Source organism: Thermomyces lanuginosus (assembly GCF_041956635.1).
Source record: "Thermomyces lanuginosus strain ATCC 200065 unplaced genomic scaffold VTN49scaffold_31, whole genome shotgun sequence".
Classification (NCBI taxonomy): Eukaryota; Fungi; Ascomycota; class Eurotiomycetes; order Eurotiales; family Trichocomaceae; genus Thermomyces; species Thermomyces lanuginosus.
Window position 1 is genome coordinate 354,598 of NW_027192365.1, and position 21,920 is coordinate 376,517.

The 21,920-nt window shown below is 52.9% G+C and overlaps 7 protein-coding genes across 7 annotated transcripts; 3 read left to right on the plus strand and 4 right to left on the minus strand.

The window, feature by feature from the left end:
- Positions 1-1,466: 1,466 nt before the first annotated feature.
- On the minus strand, positions 1,467-1,958 carry VTN49DRAFT_4148 (uncharacterized protein; the record flags this gene model as incomplete). The annotated part of the gene is made up of 2 exons (XM_069412062.1): positions 1,467-1,542; positions 1,606-1,958. The coding sequence occupies 2 exons, from the start codon at positions 1,956-1,958 to the stop codon at positions 1,467-1,469; spliced, it is 429 nt and encodes a 142-aa protein (XP_069267343.1).
- Positions 1,959-2,044: 86 nt separating this feature from the next.
- Positions 2,045-4,791, plus strand: VTN49DRAFT_4149 (uncharacterized protein; the record flags this gene model as incomplete). Its single annotated transcript, XM_069412063.1, has 2 exons — positions 2,045-3,790; positions 3,844-4,791. The coding sequence occupies 2 exons, from the start codon at positions 2,045-2,047 to the stop codon at positions 4,789-4,791; spliced, it is 2,694 nt and encodes an 897-aa protein (XP_069267344.1).
- Positions 4,792-5,397: 606 nt separating this feature from the next.
- On the minus strand, positions 5,398-6,872 carry VTN49DRAFT_4150 (uncharacterized protein; the record flags this gene model as incomplete). The annotated part of the gene is made up of 2 exons (XM_069412065.1): positions 5,398-6,168; positions 6,222-6,872. 2 exons carry the CDS (start codon positions 6,870-6,872, stop codon positions 5,398-5,400), a joined length of 1,422 nt encoding a protein of 473 aa, XP_069267345.1.
- Positions 6,873-7,097: 225 nt separating this feature from the next.
- VTN49DRAFT_4151 (uncharacterized protein) lies at positions 7,098-7,548 on the plus strand (the record flags this gene model as incomplete). The annotated part of the gene is made up of 2 exons (XM_069412066.1): positions 7,098-7,126; positions 7,236-7,548. The coding sequence occupies 2 exons, from the start codon at positions 7,098-7,100 to the stop codon at positions 7,546-7,548; spliced, it is 342 nt and encodes a 113-aa protein (XP_069267346.1).
- Positions 7,549-7,652: 104 nt separating this feature from the next.
- On the minus strand, positions 7,653-9,770 carry VTN49DRAFT_4152 (uncharacterized protein; the record flags this gene model as incomplete). The annotated part of the gene is made up of 3 exons (XM_069412067.1): positions 7,653-7,802; positions 7,856-9,178; positions 9,240-9,770. The coding sequence occupies 3 exons, from the start codon at positions 9,768-9,770 to the stop codon at positions 7,653-7,655; spliced, it is 2,004 nt and encodes a 667-aa protein (XP_069267347.1).
- Positions 9,771-15,149: 5,379 nt separating this feature from the next.
- On the minus strand, positions 15,150-17,319 carry VTN49DRAFT_4153 (uncharacterized protein; the record flags this gene model as incomplete). The annotated part of the gene is made up of 2 exons (XM_069412068.1): positions 15,150-15,770; positions 15,820-17,319. 2 exons carry the CDS (start codon positions 17,317-17,319, stop codon positions 15,150-15,152), a joined length of 2,121 nt encoding a protein of 706 aa, XP_069267348.1.
- A 1,798-nt stretch (positions 17,320-19,117) lies between these two features.
- On the plus strand, positions 19,118-21,326 carry VTN49DRAFT_4154 (uncharacterized protein; the record flags this gene model as incomplete). The annotated part of the gene is made up of 2 exons (XM_069412069.1): positions 19,118-19,175; positions 19,234-21,326. The coding sequence occupies 2 exons, from the start codon at positions 19,118-19,120 to the stop codon at positions 21,324-21,326; spliced, it is 2,151 nt and encodes a 716-aa protein (XP_069267349.1).
- Positions 21,327-21,920: the final 594 nt, after the last annotated feature.

Here is a 21,920-nt window from a genome sequence, read left to right on the forward strand (position 1 = left end):
ACAGGGCCATGATCCTACATGGAATGGGAATTTGGACTTTTATGTATACATATATATATATATACGGTCATAGGACTAGATCGGAGGGAGCAGCGCAATTGAAGATACCCCTGGCTACGATGATGTTGCTGAGGCAAGACCATGCTGTATTACCACCACCTTATTCCACCTTTTTTACCTTTATAATTAAGGTACTCGAACGTGGGAAATTTCCCGCCTGACAAATTCCAGCAGTGGCAAACAGAGATCAGCACCGATGAACAACCAAGCCACACAAGCGGAAACTTTTTTAACCCTGCAAGGCCCGTCCGGCCGGTCAATGCGTGTTGTGGTTTGAAATGGTTGCGGTGCGGGACTGTTTTCTCTCGGATACGCCTTTGCGTTTTATTCCCACTAGGTTCTCGAACTTTGAGCACTGAACAGCCTCGGCGGCCAGTTTTCAGCTCGCCTAATCCGGCACACTACGGTGGATTTCTGCGTTGTGATTTGGCGCCTGATCACTGTTGGCTTGGGCCCCTCTTGTTCTTGTTGTTCGATTGCTTACTGTCCTCATTAAAATTCTCATCACCACTACGGAGCATGAGCCGCGCAGACTTGCCCGCTTATGGCTACTATCACATCGAAAGCCCTACCAGCGGCATCTGGCTCTGGTCTGATACTCTTCCTCTGCTCGCTGTTCTTGCCTCCTAAGTCTCCCAGCCAGTCGCTTTCCAGTCCTCCGAGGAGCATCTGATAACCTATGTTCTGGCCGAACTGTCTCCGTGATGCCTTCCGACCTCGCCGTTCTGTGCTCTCTTGCTCCCGGCCCTTTCCCTCCACTTTCCGCTTTTCGTCCCGAGCGAAGCGATCTCGCTTACGTCAGCTCTTACCAAATATGGACTAGCGCATTCAGTCAATTCGGGTCTGTGCCAATTACAGGCAGCGATCACTCCGCCTACCCGAAAGGGAAATCAGATGGCAGATCATGAACCAGCAGGGAAAGCCACTCGAACGGGGCCTTCTGATTGGTTATCAGGGATATTTGCGCGCCGTCCGAGCGATGGCCCATGCTGGCCTGTGCCTCCCCCTCCATTGAGTCCTGCAACTCTGCGTTGGAGAACGAGCCCAAGGGCGGACCGGCGCGAATGCAGTCCGATGGCCAGCTGCCCCCTGCGGGAAACTCTAGTCAATGCCTGGCTAACTGAACCGCAAAGGCTGCCTGTGGTGTGATATCGAACTGTTCCTGGCTGCCCGCCATAGTCTTTCTATTATTATTATTATTCCCACGGGATCTGGATATCACTGGACGCTTAGTCAGCACCAGGCCGGTCCTCTGTGGAAAAGCGAGAACGGGGAAAAGAAACGAGTCGCCGTCCATCTTTCTTCAAAGTCCCCAAAAGCCAGAAAGGCGAAAAAAAGCCCAGAGCCCCAACCCACGCCCGTCGAAGCCTTCGACCCGGACGATCCGCGCTTTTCCTTTTTTTCCTCTACGCGACCTTTCCCACTGGCTCCAAGTCCCCTTCTTCCGTCTCATTTTCCTCGTTTCCTCTTTCCTGTAGGCCTCTGCCGTCCTATCTTCCACCTCCCTTCCCCATTCCATGCGTGTCGCTTCGCCGATTCACGTACAACCCTCTTCGACGCCGACTTTCTAATGCTCTGCCCTCGTCGCCGAGAGAAGAGTTGACCGGTTGACATAGCCAGCGCTCATCGTATTTCAACAACACCCGTGTCCTTTCGTCCGTGACCATTCCTGTGCGAGTTTTTAGACCTCGTAGAGCCGCCATCCTTGCCGTCGATCGCTCTGATCTGCTACTGGTATCCTTTGCGTGTCCTGCCGGGTCACTTGGTACCGCAGTATTTACCGTCCGTCCGAATCTCGCTGTCTTCCCGCTCTCGCTCACAGGACGATTCCTCAGGAACCGACGCCTTTCATCGTGCCATCGAAACGGAACGCCCGGAGTCACCCTGACGGCTGACATGCTCGCTGCGATTTGCAGTCTGTCCGGGCATTGACAACCTGATAGCCATTTTGTCGTGACAGAAAGACGGGGGATGCTGTCGGATTATGACAGACACCTCCATTCTCGCGCCCACGCACTCGACGGCGGACTCCTATCCGGTCACCGCTCCTTTGAACCCTCCTGCACCCAAAGGCACGGTCGCCGACCCGGTTCCGGCCGAGGAAGAGGAAGAACCCTACACCATCAAATGTATCTGCGACTTCGAAGATGATGACGGAAACACCGTTTTCTGCGAGTCGTGCGAGACTTGGCAGCATATCGAATGCTACTACCATGGTCGCGAAGTTCCAGAGATCCACAACTGCACCGACTGCGAACCTCGCTACCTGGATGCGAAGCGCGCCACGGAGCGACAGCGGCGACTCCGGGAGCAGAGCGAAGTCGGGGAGCGGAAGGGGCGTCGATCGGGAACAAAGAGCCAAAAGAAGAAGACAAAGGACCATGATAGTCACCATGTGAACGGGTATCACCATCGCAGCGATTCCAGTTCACGCGACCAGCCGGCTGCCAAAAAGGTCAAAACGACCCACAAGTCCTCTGCGTCAGTCAGTTCACAGTCCGGGCTGGCGACTGGGATTCCCGATTCCCGAAAACGATCCGGGTCGACCATGTCGATGAGTCCATCTAAATCGTCCACGATGCCCAACATCCCCTTGTACGCGAAGGAATTTTTACATCTTTACGACAACGACCCTGGCCATGTTGATATGCCGAGCAACCTGTTTGTGAACTTGACCCTCGCCGGTGAGCTAGCGACCTGGGCGCAAGATGCCGACGCACTGGCACGTGTGGCCAAGAAGGATAGCCCACAAGAGGTGTACACGTTTGTCGATGCGCTAGATTGCTCCAAGGGTTCCAACCTGTTCACGCAGTCCGTCACGGACCATGCGACCGAAATCGACGGAGTCCATCCAACGTGGAAGATACTGAAGACGCCCATACCGATTCGAAAGGACGAAATCGTGGGAGAAGTCAAGGGCAAGATCGGTCTCCTTCGCGATTACTGCCTGGATCCAAGCAATCGCTGGCAGGAACTACGACATCCCCAGCCATTCGTCTTCTTTCACCCTCAGCTTCCCATCTACATTGACACCCGTGAGGAAGGCTCCATACTCCGGTATATTCGTCGGTCATGCCGTCCCAACGTGACGATGAAAACGTTCATTACGAATGACGTTGAGTATCATTTCTGTTTCGTGGCCAACCAGGACATACCCGCTGATTCGGAAGTCACTGCCATGTGGTATCTGGATCCTACCCTGTTTGGTTCCCCCAATGGTCTTGTGAAACAAGACAGCGGAGATACAGACCCTGAAGCAGCGGCGATCTGCATCAGCAATGTGCTGGCACACTTTGGAGGCTGCGCCTGCAATTCGTCCGCAAGCTCACAGACTTGTCTTCTGAGCAATGTGGATCGTCGCCGTCATCCCGCCATGAAGCAGGCTGCCAATAAGAGAAAGAAGACAAAGTCGAAACCTAACTTGTCTCCCCTCGGATTTGGGGGTCGCGCTGGGAGTGAAGGAGCCAAGAACATGGAAGAGGATGACGCAGACAATCGATCCACGTCGGGTTCGGTTCGTGGTCACACGCACAGTCGTGACTTGACTCCCACGCAAACTCCTGCCGAATGGGGGCTTGCTGATACGGAACTGTCGGCCCGCGAAAAGCGGAAGATTGCAGCGGCAGAGAAGCACTTTGAACAGTTAGAGCACGAGCAGCAGACTAGTACAAAAAAGAAGAAGCGTTCTAGCGGGCACTCGGCCCAAGCGACTCCTACGACGTCCAGCTCGGTAAGTTTTCGTTCACAATATCTTTTCTCTTCTCGCAACTGATCGGGGTTCAGAAACAGGCCGGATACTTTAGCACGCCTGGAAGTCAGTCCAAGTCTCTCCATGTTGACACCAACGTCGGCCGCAAGTCGAATTCTCCTCCTGCTCGTCCATCATCCACGACTGGTCACCGTCGCAAGGTGCTTAGCCCGGCGCCAGTTCGAGAACGGCCGGTATATGTGGACGCAGGGCTTCAAGTTGATTTGGACAATGTGCCACATGAGAAATTGGCTGTTCGCCGCACGGGTCTGTTTGTACCTCTGTGCCGGCGGTTACTACAGCGTGCACACGAAGATAGGATGAGGGCGATGGAGAAGAAAGTGTCGTTGGAGCCTGAGGCGGTCTCACAGCCGAACTCGGTCACCAAGGACGTGGAAATGAAAGATGCCGATTCGTCCACTAGTAGGGATGCTCGTCCATCGGAATCGGACATGAGTCCGTCCAGCAGTTCCCTGACGGACACGCCGGGTGCAATGGGCAAGCCGCCATTCCCATTACCGTCGACAGCAGCGCATCATACGGTGATCCCGGCTAAGCAGCGAACCGGCCTGCACGTGCAACTCCCGACGAACACGAGCCCGTCTACGTCCGGTGGAGGCCCTGTGACTCCTGGCTCCGCGCAGTCGTCCTCGAGTTCTTCTGCACCGCCATCGGCTCAGACACCGGGTGGAAGTATCACAGCGCCGAGTCCGGTCAAGAAGAAGCTCAGTTTGGGTGACTATATCAGTCGTCGCGGTACGCTCGCATCGCCGACCACCGAGAAGACTCAACCGCAGGCATTAGGCAGCGCTTCCAAACCAGTGCCGTCGTCGTTATCCACAGACTCACAAGGGTCGAGCACGACCGGCGCTGGTAAGGACATCAAACCAGGCGGTGAGGGCGCATCACATCCGCTTTCTCCTCGGTCCGTCGCCGTTACCGACAGCGGCACCAGCCACGCTCCATCTTCGACGAGCACATGATACCCAATGGCCTGATATCTTGTTCCGTTGTTTCTATTTTTTCAAGGCAAGGGTTACTTTTTTTGTCGTCGGCGTTTTCGAGTCGGATGTTGGAGGATGGAAAACATACTGTATCATGTTTTATTTCTTTGATGGACAGGGAAGAAGGGAATGGGAGGAATTGGCGTTTATGGCGTGCTGGACACGGAAGCATTTGAATGGAGGGCAGCAGGTTCCGAACAAAAAATGAGAAAAATGTGAGAGATTCTTATTTTTTCCGTTGTGGACCGTTCGCCATGATGGTGTTCTCTACTTTGTTCAGTGTTTTCCACTCTTAATTTACCGTGAATCCGTGAATGAGGTTTCGTTACTGAATGCTATGTATTGATGGTGTGTGATGTGCCCTTGATCGATACGTGCACGGTCCTACTGTATGATATAACCTTTAAAAAAAAAAAAAAAAAAAAAAAAAAAAAAAAGAAAAAAAAGAGATGAATTACCGAGAACCCTCAAAATGGCATGCAAATAGATCGAATACATAGTACTATACACAACCGATCAAACGCCACCCTGGATATCCCCATAATGTTATCTATCAAAGTTACATAAGTTGAGAGGAAACAGAGACTATTGATTACTCCCCCACCCCATCGCCCGCATTCTCGCCTCAATCGTCGACCAGATCCCCTGGACGACTTCCCGATCCTGCCACCGACCAGCGCCCTCGACGCCCTTTTTCTCGTCCCATCGGGCGATGGTGAAGGAGACCACGCCGCGGCCCCATTCTTTGATGGTTTCGGGGATGGTATCGCCCGCCATGCTGACGTGGATGCCGACGGCGTGCTTGAAGAGTTCCGGCGGATGGGACCACTTGTAGTTCTTGAACTGCCATGCTTGGCCGGTGGTGAAGACCGCGACGAGGCGTTGCCAGTAGTCGGGTTGGAAGTTGGAAGGGTTGTCGACGAAGATGAAGCGGGTGGGTTTGCGGGAGGAAGAACTACCGGGGGTGGAGGTTGAAGTAGAGCCCGGTTTTGTTGATGACGAGGAGGATGTTGACGGGACGAGTTTTGTCTCGCGCATAATGTAGAGAATGTTGGTTTTGGTGTCGGATGCGAGGGTTGGGTGGTCCGGGGGCACAAAGACACCGTCCTGGAGGAAGGATTTGATGTTTGAGAGGCGGATGGGCGATGATGCTGAAGGCGATAGCAGGATGATTGGATCCGGTCGTCGCGATGAGCTGGATCCGGGCTTCTTTGCAAGCGGGAGTCCTGCCGATGGAGTGGGCACGACGGGCATGGGCCGGCTCCCTGGTTTTGCACCGGCGGCATATGCGCCTGTTCGGGACGAACGGTTGCGGCCGAGGAAGATTTCTGCGGTTTTGCGAACGTGCGAAAAGTCCTGCCATAGTCAGCATCTCGAATGCCGCGATGAGAGGGCGGGAAACTACATACCGTCGGCTTGATACCCCTCAGCACACTATTCCTATCACCAATCTTCCGCTCCCCATTGTAAATCTGCTGCAACCGCGGATCAATGGCCTTGACTGGCCGCCCCGTTGCAGCCGCCGCCGATGCAGCAGCTCCTGCTTCCCCCGCCGCCGCCGCTGGTGCAGCCCCTTCCGCAGCAGCGGCAGCAGCACTCGGCGGCGCCGCCGCAGCAGCCTCCCCTTCCAGCGGCTTTATATACTCACTCTCATCCGACGCGCCTTCCAACCAGGTAATCAAATCCAGTCGCTCCACGAAAACCAGGTTCAACACCTGCTCATTATTCCCCTTCTGCTTCAGCGCCTCATTCAACACCTGCGCCGACTCGATATACTCTGGAATCGCCACATCTTTCTTCTGCCACGCGAAGAAGATACTCCGCAGATCCACGGGGGAATCCTCATTCGCCGCCGAGACAAACCGCGTCGGGGTATTCAGCGGAATCGTGCGCGGCACCGGGTGAGGGAAATACAGATGCGTGGCTTGCGCCAGGTCATCGGTCCCGTTCGCGGTCGCTGTCGCGACATCGGCGGAAGTCGTCGGCGTGGGAAGAGCTTGCCCGGCAATTGCTTGCCGCAGCGAGAGCAGAGGGTCCGAAAGGGTGGGATCAGTCGCCATGATGAATCGCGCTGCTGTATTACTTTGCTCAACGGCGACCACGGATCGGATTTGGTGAAGGCAGCGCGACGATTCGTGTGTCCTCTTGTCGCCTTGCTTGCGCGAAGGACAACTTTGGCCCGCAAAGTCACTGAGCTCCGATGCTGGAGGCGGTGAGTCACGTGATATATTCTTTCTTTCTAAAGACAATCTTGGCCGTCCGTCCGTTTGCCAGCCACATCGCAAATGTTAAGTGTTTCCAAGACTGACATAAAGTATTGGTAGCTCTCTCAAGAATTGAAATATCAATAGTTGTATTCTCTGTAGAACGAGTACACGTCATGCGAATCTGATGCAACTGACAAACATACATGGATGAACTAGATTAAACAACGCTGCCGGACATGCAAGATGCAACACCGAAACCTGGACAGCAACAGTGGAGAGTCGGAAAATCGACATCTGCAACGCCGATGTATGCTTCCGGGGAAGAGCTCCTCCATGTCGTCTGATCCGAAAAATAACGAAAACACCGGTTCACAAAGGAAAAACACACGAGACGAAGAACCCAAGCAGAGAAAGAAAACCACCAGACACCTCCCAAGTCTATTATTGTCCGATCATGAGTGGCAAGGAAATCGTAAATGTCGGAATCTCATGGTCGCGCGCGCCAATGCTGATCCATGCAAAACATTAAAGAGAATTAAAGAGCGCTATCGGGTTGTCAACGATGGACTCGGTGTTATCGATCATGGAATCGTTGCGTCGACTCGAGAGATGGCATCTCGGATTGGAAGAATGTCATGATCGCACTGACCGGCTCATGGAACGCTCCGGAACGCTGCCGGCCGGTGTTGGGGAATAGGCTCGACCGGAATTACCAAGATCGAAATAGTGCTCACTGAGGATGGCGGAGTACTTGGGATCGCGGACAAACTTGGGAACCGAGTCCTGTGAAAAGTTAGATTATTCGGCCGTCCAGAACGCATTGGTAATAGACTTACGCTTGACATCAGTTTGTACACGGACGTCTGAGCGAGCTCAAAGAGATTCACCACTTCTTGCAAGCTCTTGAGCATCTGCTCGTCGTCTCCGACGGCCTTGGTCATGCGGCTGGCAAGACTATTTCGAAGGTTGTGCTCAATGTTGAGCTCGCATGGCGATCCCGGAGCGAGGAAGGCATTGTAGAGACCATAGGCCGAAGCCAGCGTCTCGCGGACAGTGTCCAGCTTCGCCAGAGCGCCCGATTTCTCGAGGCGGTGATAGTTGGCGGTGAACTCGGAGACATCCAGATAGAAGGACAGGTTCTCCTCGCAGAGCGATTGGCGCAGGAATTCGCGGAAGAGCAGTCGCAGGGCCGGGTCGCGCAGGATTTGGTTCAAGCGGGCATTGTTGGAGTCGCGAGAGCCGCGAACATCGAAGGTCGACGTCGGCGGCGCCTGGTCGTTCTTGTCCCGTGCAATCCATCCACATACCCGCTGACCTCGTTCGGTGATGGTGTAGATGGCATGCTTAGACGGCTGGAAATCTACAAAGCTGGGGTCCTGCTGCGCCATCGCGCGGTCCTCCTGCACGGCGGCAATCAAACCGTGCTTGACGAAGAGATGCGCAATCAGGCAAGTTTCCCGACGGTCGTTCGTTGTGGAGCAATCCATCAACCAGTCGACCGCGGCTTTGCCGGTGAAGGTGTTGTGGTAGACCTTGTCTCCGATTCTACGCTCCTTGGCCATCTTGACGCCAACGAGGCCGGTGGTGTATTCACTGACCGAGTCCGAGTCCGAGCTCGAGACGCTGGACTTGACGTTGGGTCCATCCTGGCCGGCGAAGCGGCGGAAGATGACCTCGATGGTGGCTCGATCCGTGGACAGCTTATCCGTCTCGGGATCGCGTTCGAGGTTGACGAGTTGCATGGTGTTGCGCGGCGAGTCCAACACGTTCATGACGTGGCGGGCCGTGATGCCATTGCGTTGGCAGAAGCGCTGAAGGATGTTGATGCCCTTGCGGGTCAGCTGGTACAAGCCGCCCTTCATCGGAAAGTACGAGGCATTGCGACCATCGACGGGCTCGATGAAGCGGGCGTCGACGAAGCGCTGGCAGACGGAGCGGGCCATCTCCTTGGCCATGGAGAAGGTGGTCGTGGTGGTGGTGGTGACGATGCGGCTGGGATCCTTGGGATCCGGCATGCGATTCGACTGGGAGAATTTGAGCGACCCCAGGTTGTTGATGGCCTCTTCGGAGGTGAAGGTGTGCTCGAATTTGGTGAAGCGGACACGGTGGGTGTCCAGCTTCAAGCTGACCATGAGGGTCGCAAAGAGGTCATTGAAATCCTAGGCACCCATGCTGTGAGGATCATCCTTGGCAAGTTCTCCCCGTTGCACGATCACATACCTTGGTAAATGGTCGCTCATCCTCCGTCATGCGGAGTAATCGTGACGATGTTTGGTGCATGTTGGGCGTCGCAGACGAGGAGGACTCTGACAGGGAGGCGGCGGATTCAGGGCGAGTCGAGGTCACGCGCGCGTTGGACTGTTGTTGATCCGAAACGAGCGACGGCTGCTGACTGTCGGTGCGAGGCTCGACGGAGTCGGCCGGAGGATTGGCGGCGGAGGAATCGGCGAGGGGGGCGTATTTGAAGCCTCCAAAGGATGCGCTGAAGCGGTGGGAGGAATTGGAGGAACCGCTGGTGCGGGAGGCGAGATTGGCAAGCGCACTGGAGGTCTTCTCTAAAGCGTAAATGGCCAGCGATCTCCGCGAGGGCAGGGAGGCCGTAGAAGAAGAAGAAGAAGAAGGCGCGGCGGTGGGAGCAGAGGCCGTAGCGGAGTGGTCCGAAACGGGACCGACAGGAGGGTCCGGGCACTGCGCGTGATGAGGATGGGTGGAATCGGCAATGTCACTCCTCCCAGCGGATACGGTGGTCATTGATCGAGCGAAAACCGGTGAGCAAAGGCCAGCAGAGGGGCACAAGACAAGGCACCACAAGGCACGCAGATTTCAGATTGGCGGAGAAGGGCAGAGGTTACCCAGAACAGGAGATGAAACGAGAGGGGATACTGGGTCTCCTTCTTTTTTTTTTTTCTTTTCTTTTCTTTTCGTAGAAAAAAAGAGCTGTACTATAACTTATCGAGGCATTGGTGTGATCATATCGTGCCACTGAAAGGGGCAGATGGATTGGCCACAGGGTGTTTTTTTTTCCCTGATTTTTCTTGATTATTCCTTTTTCCACATCCTCCTTCCCCTTTGCTTTCCCGAAGGCCTCCGGCTGCCCTGCAGGCAAGTAACCCTTTTTTTTTTTCCTTCCTCTCAGCGGAAAGAATGCGGTCGGAGAGGGTCTGTCAGCCCCACCGACTTCTTACACACGCGAAATGTAGACGTTTTCGGTCTCGTGCACAAACAACGTGGTCTGTTAGTCTCTCCGGAGACGGGTCCCTCTCGTCCAATCAGCGCAGCGCGAGCCACTCTGACGATCCTGGCGGGGATCAGGGAATCGGCGCCGAAACCTTCGAGTACGGTATCCATACCAGGCCATGACCGTACGGTACGGTACCTACCCCGTTCGGGTCTCCTTTCCGTCACTTGCCGGAGGATTGGGATTCCTTCAGCTTCCACGCCTCGTGATGGTTACTTTTTTCGGGCCAAAGGAACAGCAGGATCCAATTCCATTCAGATCGATCTATCTATCGATTCTATCGATGCAATCGCAATGGCGACGCCATCGCGCCCTCTTGGTCGTCGATGGAGTCGAATTGCCCGACGCTGGATGGTCCCTGTCGACACGTGTCGAGGATCATCGCGACGACGACAAGGGGTCGATCCAGCATGCACGGTCTTGCACTTTGAAAGGGGCCTCAACGAAGGGACAGGTCGGAGAGGAGTGCGAATGACAAATTCGTCCTCGTACATGCACGACGATACATCCGGAGTGCAATTTAGGGAGCATATTAGATCGTCAAGGGGTAAGACAGCTCCCGGCTTAGTACAGATCTGGGACGCTGCGGTTGCAACACGGCCCAATCGCCATGCGCGACACCAAGCCACTCCAGGAAGGGATGTGATGTACCACGTTTCACCCGTGTTGGGGCGGGCTCGTCGTCTGCGACCGTCACCAGAACTCGGCAGTTGAACAGAGAGAATCCCGAAGCACGTGAGCACAATTCAGGCATCACCCTGGGTCCTCGTCACTGTCAGTACGAAGGAGCGAAATGGCCCGTCTGTCACAACCCGGCCGCGTATGGTATGTATGGATTCATACCGCGGATTACGTATCGGTCGTCATGAGTCATGTGAGAACACACCGTTTGGGGAACGATCGGCTTCGCTTAGAAGAGCCTGGAAAAGGGGCTAACCTAAAGGCCCGGGCATGGAGCAATGAAACAAAGGAATTGATCGAGGCAGTGGAGCCGCACCACGTGTGGGCGGTCGGGGGGGATGGGGCGCCTGGAGAGATAAGATTCCGCCTGGAGATGCATGGACGGAGAGGACTGTACCGTGACCATGATGACCATGAGATACCGCCTGTATCGTCGGATCCGGTTATTACTCACTCTGAACTCAGATCCATCCGCTGCAAGTAATATCCGACCCAGAGGCATTGGCGTGCCGATTTAATTTACTTCTGACAGCGGCCACGAGGATCGGATTCATGCCAACAAGAAGCCGACTCGCGCCTTCATCTATCCGGCTGCTGCCAAGGACGCCTTTCCAATCCCTGCTCGCACGTGGTGGCACGTGTTGGGTGGTTCGCACTAAGAGGAGCCTAACCGAGCGAGCTTAGCTGCAACTTACCAGTCCGTCGTTCTTGGCAATGATACGGTAATCTTACGATACGCTCTCTTGCGCTCCAATTGTCTCTGCCATTTCTGCTGGGAGATTCCATATCGCCGTCCCAGCACATAATATCGACTCGCACGGTCTGGGATATGGTATTTTTTTGATTGTGCCGTGCCTTATCATGGACAATAATCGACAATGAAGTTGTCGTAGTAGTAGTGGTAGTAGTAGCAGGAGTAAGAGTCGGATGCCGTAACGCAGAGCATAACCTAGGTTCACAGTGACTCGCCACAGCTGGACCCAAAGGAACAGCCTCTCTTTGACTTTGGACAGATCCAAAAGTCATTGACGCCTCGCCTTGCTTCGAACGCGATTCCAGGCAGTAAGGAAATTGAGTAACTTAATGGACATGCAGGCTGAAAGAAGGTTTCGCCTTGCCTTCCTGTTACAGGCGATAAGTGCTTGTTTCTTTTTCCATTGAACAGTTCTTCCGTGGACAGGGACGCGTGCGGGCATAGCCTCAACGCACTGACCGATCCCATCGTAGCCTCGAGACAGAGACGCTCCGACACACGCAATCCCCCCTGAATGGCGGTGACCATCAGAACGGTTCGTCGGTGCAACAAGCCGATGGCTGTCGCCAAGACATGTCACATTCATCACCATGTCCATGACAGGTCACGAATCAACTCCTCCCGTCCTCGCTCGAGGAGAGGGAAAAAAAAACCTTTTCATCGTGGAGAACCTCAAGACGATGGATCGACCCTTGGCAGTGGGACGATCCAAACTCTGACGAAGAGACGGTGAACGGAAAATTCACCGTTCTCTCGATTGACATCAGCGCGATGGTCCCAATGGAGGAACGGAGTTGACGCCGAAAAGGCTTGTATCCTGGGAAGCGGAGAGCGTGTGGCTGGTCAGAGTTTTGACACAGCCGAGAACCCAATTGTAACAACCTTGGTCTGAACTAACGAAAATACGGAAATACGGAACTAACGATGACGCTAGTGTAAGGAGTGCAAACTCTAATTCAGAAAAGAGGGCTGCCACGTGGGAAATCTTGGCTTGGCCCGCCCGCTGGGCCGATGAACCTTCGGTCAGATTCGGGCGATAGCCCTAACCGCAGGATTTGCCGTCAACTCGTAAGGGGCCGGCCAGGAGGGCGAATCCGGCGAGAGGATGGTGACTCCGTCAGAAAGTCTGAGTGCGCCACAGCATGGCATCTCAAACGACGAGTCATGGTTACTGGTCTGATAGACTTCTCTCGTAACCATGGTGAACGATCGGATCAGTCGGATGTCAGGTCAGGCAATTCCAGTACCTTAATTGCCACGAGGAGTCATATTTTCTACATTCAACTTGTTGTCTACTTCCGGGAACTCCCTCATCCAGGAATCCTCCTTTCGGCCTGGAAAGATGGCTGTGCTCATAAACCGGTCGAGGGCTCCAGTCCTGAGTTTCAGGCGTCCTCCAACGAAGATCACTTCGGCAATCAATCTCCCTACAACGGGGCTCTCCGGATGAAAACCACGTGGCAATGAGATTGTGGAGATGGGCGAACCTTAATTATAGGGCTATTTCCCAGGATCTCGATCTCCTTTTCCTCTAATCAGTAAAAAATCCCTTCCTGTCGGTCTACGGAAACCATTCTACGGACCGGCACTAACCCTATCGTGATTGCAAACCAAAATTTGGTTCGATAGAAAAAAAAAAAAATTCCGAGAATCGCAAATCGTCAGTCCATTGGAAATAATAAGAGAACTTGGTAGAGCAATGGAGGACGCGCCTTTTCCAGCATCTACGGTACCGAGCTCAGGGATTGCATGCATGCAGTCTGGAAATTGGCGCCGCGTCATGATGCCCACGCGTCCTCAGGGGCACACAGCTCCGTTTGGACGGTGGATATGATATCATATTGAAGGGAGAACTTTAATGAACAAGAAAGTTTATGAGCTATCATTCGTGCGCACCCCTGGAGCAGGCGTAGGCTTCGATAGCTCACAATCTTCGCATGAGTCATGCTGCAGACGCAAACACGCCTTGACCTTTGAGATGTATCATACCCAGTTCGATCGACGGTGTATCCATTCAGCCCATTGTTAGTTAGGTTCATATTCTGTGACAGGTCGAAGCATGGGATGGAATCCGGACCGATCCCCGTCTGCCACGTGAGCAAAATAATGAACAGGAATGCTCGGATGGCCCACCGGGTCGAAGATTTTCGGATTTTTCTGGAAAATCCAGAGAAGAATGGAGCGGTGGCTCCCCCCCCCCAAAAATTTTTTTCATTGTCGTCATCACTAGGAGAGAGACAGAGCAATCCTGGACCACAAGGATTTGAGGTGGTTTGAGTCAATTCTGAAAGTCAGCTATGCTTTGACGTGTGCCTATACTTTGACCACAATAAGCTACATAGTGTTAGAGTCAACTGCAAGCCGATCTCTGCATATGAGCAATGCCATTCCAGAACGACAGCTGGTGCGAATGCGGATCTCATAACCTAATCGCAGTCCGACTAAACTCACTCAAGGAGGGATACTCGAGCGACGTTAATCCACAATCGGAAGGTGCAATTACAGTAATCACAAACGAAGGGAATGACCGAATTTTGCACCAGAGATCTGAACCTTGTTTTGTCCCCTTTTTGGTCGATGACGAAAGCAATCCTGAAGCCACCCGCCCTGATCTGAAGGGATGAACCTTGGGACGGGAAAGCCACAAGTCCAGAACATGGCGACTTGATCAAAGCATGCAAGTTTGTATAGACTTGACTGTTCCAAATTCGATGCACTGAATCATAACTACGGAGATCAACTGAGTCAGTTCTTTTCAATCCGGGCTAGTCAAAAATGTAAGAGCTCATCATCTGATGATCTTCACTGAATCAAGGGATGCAAATCTGGATTGTCGGATCCCTGAGAAGATTCAATCAATGGTCTGGAAGAATCGAGACTGGCAGAACAGTTGATTACGTGGAACGGGCTCTGCTCCTTATCTGTGCTGGCATCGGAGAGTCTGCTCATCCAGCGCAAACTCCTTGGTTGCATGCATGATGCAGCAGCCTGGACCCAGTACTTAACCGAGCTGCATGGAGACTTGAAACATGGCGGCTGCGGCTGCATGAACTGGGATTTCTTCTACCGGTTTATTCATTTTCAGGCAACAACTCATATGACGTTCTCGAACATCAACCTGCTACAGACTCAAGAAGTCGATGGGATGATATGACTTGCATTAGCTTCGTTGTTGAGAGAACTCCCTCTTGGAAGGGGTCCGCTATTGGTTATTCCATGACGCGGCGAAATGCCGCCAAAGACACAGGTCCATGCACTGCACGGTTGGTACACATGGCGCGAACAGTAGTATTCTTCCCATACCGGCCATAGGCCCCTCTTAGCCAAGCGTTGGCTGCACCAGACGAAAGCCATTGATTGTATCGACTCTGCACAAATCTTTGCTGCGCCGATATCCTGTCGAGTACTTGCGTAGTCCATGTCCCGTCCCCGTATACATGCATGCATAGAGGTCATATCAACCATCCCGCCACCAGCGCCCCAACGCACCTCCGCTGCCAACCAGCTCAGCCACCTCTCCAAAGCTGACTTCGACCCGGAACAGTTTGCCGTCCGTCGTGCCGTTGCCGGCGCCTTGCGGTACGACAACTCCCCAATCGACGAGCTTTTCCCATGCCTCGCGTGCCACGTCCCGTCCCCAGACTCGAACACCAGTTGCTGCGGCCCCTGAGGCCGAAGCACTCGCTCTGGCCGCCGTGAGGAGTCGCACGTATTCTCCGTATGCGGCCGGGAAGGTAATCGCAAATGGTGTCCCGCCCTGCGGGTGTGCAGCATCCAATCCCGGATCGTGGAGCGCAGTGAGCCGAGTGGCTGCCAGTAGCAGTGATAATGGTAACGACACGGAATTGGAAGATCCTGTCATGGACGAAGGGAAGGGAAGAGGTGCGGGATCTTGGCAGAGTAGCGTCGGGATGATGAATGATTTGGCAGTCGGAACTTCCAGCGGAGCATCGGCATGGATGCTGTGGTGCAAGTTGGACAAAGGGAGCAAAGCGCTGGCATAAAAGTCTTTGACAGACTTCGTCTTGTAGTATATCGATTGAAGATGAGAGCTGAATTGCTCGTCTTCCCACAGGCTCTACAAAACAATCAGCGAACATCAATTGCGTATCAGGTTTGTGCCCAACCTTGAGGAAAGTGTTCCATGACTCGACTACTTTCTTGCCTTTGCTGGACTTGAGCTCGGATACGCTCTCATCTTCGAGTTCCTCATCAGCAACGCTCAACCCAGAAAGGCAGATTTCCGAGAAGGCCTCGAACGTCTTTGGCAATGGCAAGAACACATAACGGTGACTAAACCGACTCTTCACACGCTTTTCCAGGTTCTCCGTGACATCGACCTTAGTCGTCAGTCCAATCACAGCCAGAGGCGCCTTTCGCGCCTGGGCGATATCGAAGAGATTATACAACAACGTCTGTCGGTGGTGGGCGGCGAAGAGGTCAAATTCGTCCAGAATAATAATCACGGACTTCGCCGTGGTAACGGTATCGGGGTTGTCGGACTTGCCAAAGATCTCTTCCGGATGTGATAGCAAAGCCAATAGCGTAGCCATAGTATCCGCGTAGCTGTTGATCTTGGACGCCTCGTCCTCTGTATTAGTTTCGCGCCCAAGCTGTCTCCAAATCTCTCGAAGAGCTAGCCGATCGTCGGTTTGCAGGAAGCCGTTCAAACGAACAACATGGAAATCATCCTTGTTCGTCTTGGACAACTTCGCAATGATTGACTCGACCATCGCAGTCTTTCCACTGCCTCGTGATCCCATGATGAGCATAGAATTTCCTTCACCAGCGGTGACCGTTTGCTCAATCAATTGGTATACTTTTTGATACTCCGAATTCAGACCCTTCAGCGGCGGTAATCTTTTCCCCGTCAACTTTTCTAGAACAAATCGACTGAGAATCTCCAGTTCCTGCCTACGTGACTCGCAGGCTTTCTGGAATTTCTCAGCATATGTTGGAAGAGGCTCGTCTGTCTCCTGAGTTTCGTCGTGTACAGCCACATTCTGCTCAATGTCCTGTTGCAGTTGAGCAGCCACGGGATCATAGCTGTCGTCCGGCTCTCCGCTAAGGTCTGGCGATCCTGTATCCGCTTGAACTTCATCCTTTCCGGATGTAGAACCTGTCGCCTTCTTGGCTGCCTGCCTCGACCTTCCTCGCGTTACACGCCTTTCAGGCTCTGATGGTTCGTCGTCAACCTCATCAGGCTCGCTGATATCGACGTGCTTCGACCTCGTACTCCCCGTCCGTGTTGTTCGAGACTTTCGCGAGGATGACCCGGTATTCTTCCTCGACGACTCTGAAGCCTCCTCATCGCGCGGTTGTGCTAACTCTCGTGGCCTCTCCCTCGATCTTGTACCTTTAGAAGGTGATTGTGTAGCTGTGGCCTTAGCGTCGGACTTCAGAGCGACTTTTCTTCGTGTTGACTTGGTCGTTCTGGCAGAGGGAGCTTTTTGGACATCTGAACCATCGACATCCACCGCTATCAACTCATCATCCGACGCCGATGCTGTTTGTTTCGGGCTTTCTAGAATCTCATCTTTTGCAGTTTGCGCTTTTTTGTCAATCTCGACGGTGACGCGAACTTTGGCATTTGACACCTTGCGTCTCTTTGCTGAGCGGAGCTCCATCACGCTGATGGAGCGAAATGGGCTAATCGACTTCTCTAATGGAATGGAGTGCGAATCTCTTTCCAAGCGTTGACCTAATCAATCCCTCGCCATCAGTAAACAATGCCAAAACTTATTGTCCCTGCTGGCTTACTGGTTATCTCAATTCACTGTCCATTGAGCCGTAAATCCGCAATGGCCCGACTGTGGTAACACAGGAACAGTTCCTCGCCGCGAGTCAATGTAGGTGAACTCTGTCGTCAGTTGAAGCGCGTAGCACCGAATCGATCCTGACGTCGAATGACGCGGTTGTCGAAACTGCGTGAATAACTGCCGTACCTCGCTAGTCCATTATTTTACTGATTATAGTAATTTATTGATACGCGCCGCACCCTTTAACGCGTTTCGTGTCGCGCGTTCAACTGTGCTCAAAATATTCGTCCCCCGTTGCCGAACTTCAGATGATTTTGATGCCCGGCGGTAAATTCGTTCTGGAGCCGCCATCTTAATGTATCAGATTTCGAACTTGATCACTTTCATGTGGTGCTCCGATTGCATCCCAAGATAGACAGTGCACTGAAACGAGAGATAGCCGACTAGGTACAAGACCATCGGACAGGGAGATTCAGTGGATTTGATGATTACTTGAAAGCTGTCAGTGAGATCTGCCGCCATATCTTCCCGAATATTTTCGAATCTCAGGTCCTCAAGTACGGCGTTTACGGACAGGGTGATGAGAGGAGTGAACTCCTAGGTATAGGATAACAATGGCATTAATCATTCCAGGTACTTCAAATTTCCCGACTTATCCTACGGATATTTGCTGGATCTTGACGAGCCTATCAACCTGTTTGAACTTCGGATGATGATGTTTTGTGGTCTCATTCAGCATGCTCATGTTGCATTCCATTCGATCGGATCGGCTACCGTCCCGAGCTCCGGACAGATGAGCCGATTGAAGTGGGGGTTATCAGGAGTGCCAGCGCCGTACCTGGGGAAGTGGTTGCTTGGAGTGCGCAAACGGTCCGACTCCTCCAGTTATCAGCAATCAATCCATGCCACGAATATACAACTTACCAATGAGGCTACAGCTGGTTAGGTTTTGCCGAAGTTTCCCCCAAAGTACCGAACCTTTAAACCCTAGCTGTCAATGGCAGGCGCTCGTGGAGAGTAATTAGGCTGCCTGAATGCGAGATGCTGAATTCCATATATCACTTGCTAAAGCAGAAGAAGACGGTAATGTACCTGACACGGATCTAAATCGATATCAGGACGGATATTAGCGTGGGGAGACCGGCTGACCGCAAGTTGTCCACACCAACCTGATTGATATTTCGGATCAAAGGCTCCCTAGCAACGTATGATGCTACAGTAACGATCTGATCATCTGTCTGCACCTTCGAAGATATTGGAACCATGGAATCGGACGCTGGACCGGACGCTTACCACGAATAATAGCACTTGTAGAAAGTTTACAACGGTTCTGTGGTCAGCTGGTTGGTGCAGTAAACAAAGTACCTACTCCGCACCATGGATGGATTAGCCTCTACTAACGTTAATTAGCGGGAGACGCCGACTCACAACCAGTTACTGTCCTCGGTATTAAGTAGTCCGTCCATTCAGGGGTCAGAAATGAGCTTCGAGAGTCATTCTGTGACTGTTCTCTCCCAGGTACTACCGTAGCGTTGTGTTGTGGTGCTTGTCTACTTCAGAGTCAAGGACAACTGAATATTGAAACATCTTATAAACAGTACCATACACTCGGATTAGCCCTGAAGAACTCAATGGTTTCCTAGTATACGTGACAGACGCAGCAAATATGGTGAAAGTGGCCTCGTTGCTGCGGATTGTTTGCGGAGTCTTGCTGGTTCCTCAAGGTAAGCAAACTTCTGTACAACCGTTACTCATCAGGTGCAGGGTTAACTCCGAGAACAGCGTCAGCAAGACTCCTGGGTATCCCAACGGTGCCCTTTGAGAGCAAATCCGATGACGTGTTTTCGCTCTCGAAAATCAAGGATGTGGTTGTAGATGCTCGATACCAGCATGAAGTTGATCGAGATGGCCAGACCTTGATCCCGCCGACTCTGCACCAGTTTGCTAACACATTTGCCCAAGATCTGCAGCCAGTGCTTGACAGAAGGATCTCTGTCCGCACGGGCCGTAAACCACCTCACAATGGCATCTTCATTACCCTGGACCGTCACGGAAAGTACCTCGATGCTGCAGGCCGACCAACTTCCGAAGGGTATACCCTCGAAGTTACGTCCAATGGAATTGTTATCAAAGGTGCTAGCCCCCTAGGCGCCTGGTGGGGGACGCGGACGGTGCTGCAGCAAGCCATCCTGAACGATGGCAACATCCAGCTAGGATCCGGCCGGGATGCTCCCGGCTGGGGCACCCGCGGCATCATGCTGGACGTGGGTCGCAAGTTCTACCCAAAGGAATTTATCATCGAAATGTGTTCGTGCATCTCGTTCTTCAAGCAAAATGTCTTCCACTTGCATCTCAGTGACAACCTTTACAACAACCCTAACTACACCCGGGAGGAGTCTCTCAATCTCTATGCTCGATTCCGGCTTTGGTCCGAAGATCCGCGGGTCGCTGGACTGAACAAACATCGGAATGAGTCGTACAGTCGGAGGGAGTTTGAGGAGATTCAACACAAATGCGCTGCTCGCGGTGTGACGATCCTGCCGGAGATCGAAGCGCCAGGCCATGCGCTCGTCATCGTGCAGTGGAAGCCTCAACTGGGGCTCAGCACCGACCTGAGTTTGCTCAATATCTCCCATCCGGAGACAATCCCCACGCTTCGCAATATCTGGAGCACGTTCTTGCCCTGGTTTCATTCCAAGACGGTGTCCATTGGTGCCGATGAGTACACCGACTCCGTCACCGAGTACACCAGATTCGTTAACGCGATGAACGACCATATCAAACGCGTATCGGGCAAGTCGATCCGTATCTGGGGCACGTTCCCTCCCAACAAAACGGAAGGGGTCGAGAACGTCGACAAGGACGTGTCAATTCAGCACTGGGAGTTCTTTGAGGACAATCCATACTATGATTTCATCTTGAATGGCTACTCTGTGCTCAACTCGGACGACACGTTTTACATTGTCAACAAATGGAGTGGCTCCTACCCTCAGCGGATCAACTTGACGCGCGCCTTTTATGGCAATCCGGCCGGAGGTCCATGGTACCCTCAGATCTTCGATATCCACAACTCCTCGAACAATCCGACTCGCGATGAGCCACTCGTGCTCGGCGCGATCGCCGCGCAGTGGAACGATTTCGGCTACAATGCAAGTGTAGTGTCCGAAGCATACTACAACTGGCGCGACGGCATTCCCGCTCTGGCCGACAAGCAATGGGGAGGAGACATCAGCGAGAGCGAGTATTCAAGCATCGAGGCGAAGCTACACCCGCACATTCCTGACCAAAATCTCGACCGCACCATCAAGTCCAAGTCCCCAGTGATTGTCGACTACGACTTCTCCAAAACACATTTCGGAACTGTGCGAGATGTGTCTGGGAATGGCTATCATGCTCACACACACTGCCGAGAGGAGCATTCCGCGCTGCAAATCCAGCCGTCATGCTCCCTAACTACTCCGCTGGACTCCAAGGGGCGAGATTATACATTGTCTCTGACGCTCAGAATCCACAAGTTGGATCAGAAAGCCCCGGCGACGCTGGTAACTGGTCGCGACTCGGCGCTCTTGCTAACGCCCAACATCACGCTGGCTGCTGATGGTAACCATTACACGTTGAACACAACGATTCCCTTGCACACCTGGGTAGATCTGGACATTATCTCGAGGGGGAACCGAACTTGTGCGTCGATAAAGACAGACTCGGACGAACAGCCACAGGAACACGAGTTTATTGCTCGTCTGGGCATCAATGGGCAGTACTTTGTGTGGGCTCCAATTGCGATAGAAGCGCCCTTGCACCAGGTGGGAGGCGCTCATAGTGGATGGAGTGGTGAACTTCGTCGGTTCAAGTTGACTGAAGGGGCTGGAAATTGAAACGTGATCCGATAAAACTGCTGTTCCCAAGTAGACAGATTATCAACATATCGTTGTCCTCTCCAATCGCTCATTCCTGTAATTCACCGCATCTCAATGATCCGTCCGAACAACCGAACGTGACCTCGAAGAAAAAGCCAACTTGGCCCAAGCTGTTCTGTATTGAGGCATGCTACCGAACCTGCGACATCTAGTGTTTTCTCCTAGCTTTTCTCCACCCCGGCGCTCATCTGGGCTGTCAGCTGCCTCTCTGTCTCCTGGTATCTTTTGTCCTTGCTTCTCTCTTCAGCTGTCTCTGCAATATCCGAACTGTATCAGTTCGTTCTCCGATGCGGCTGGCTCCGTCATTTCTTGCTGAATGTGTTCTTGCTAATAGTCCTGCGAGCAACGATCTACACCGCAGATCTGAGGATCAGATTCTTGAACCTGAAGTAAATCATAATATTTTTTTTTCCTGGATTTTCTGGGAGTGGTTTCCGTAGCATTCCCTTCACATTGGAACTACTTCGTTAACGGGTTATGTTTTGGTCAACTGGCCAAGCTCCATTCAACGTGCCCATTGCCTGGTTCCAGACACGGGATTACTACCGAGGC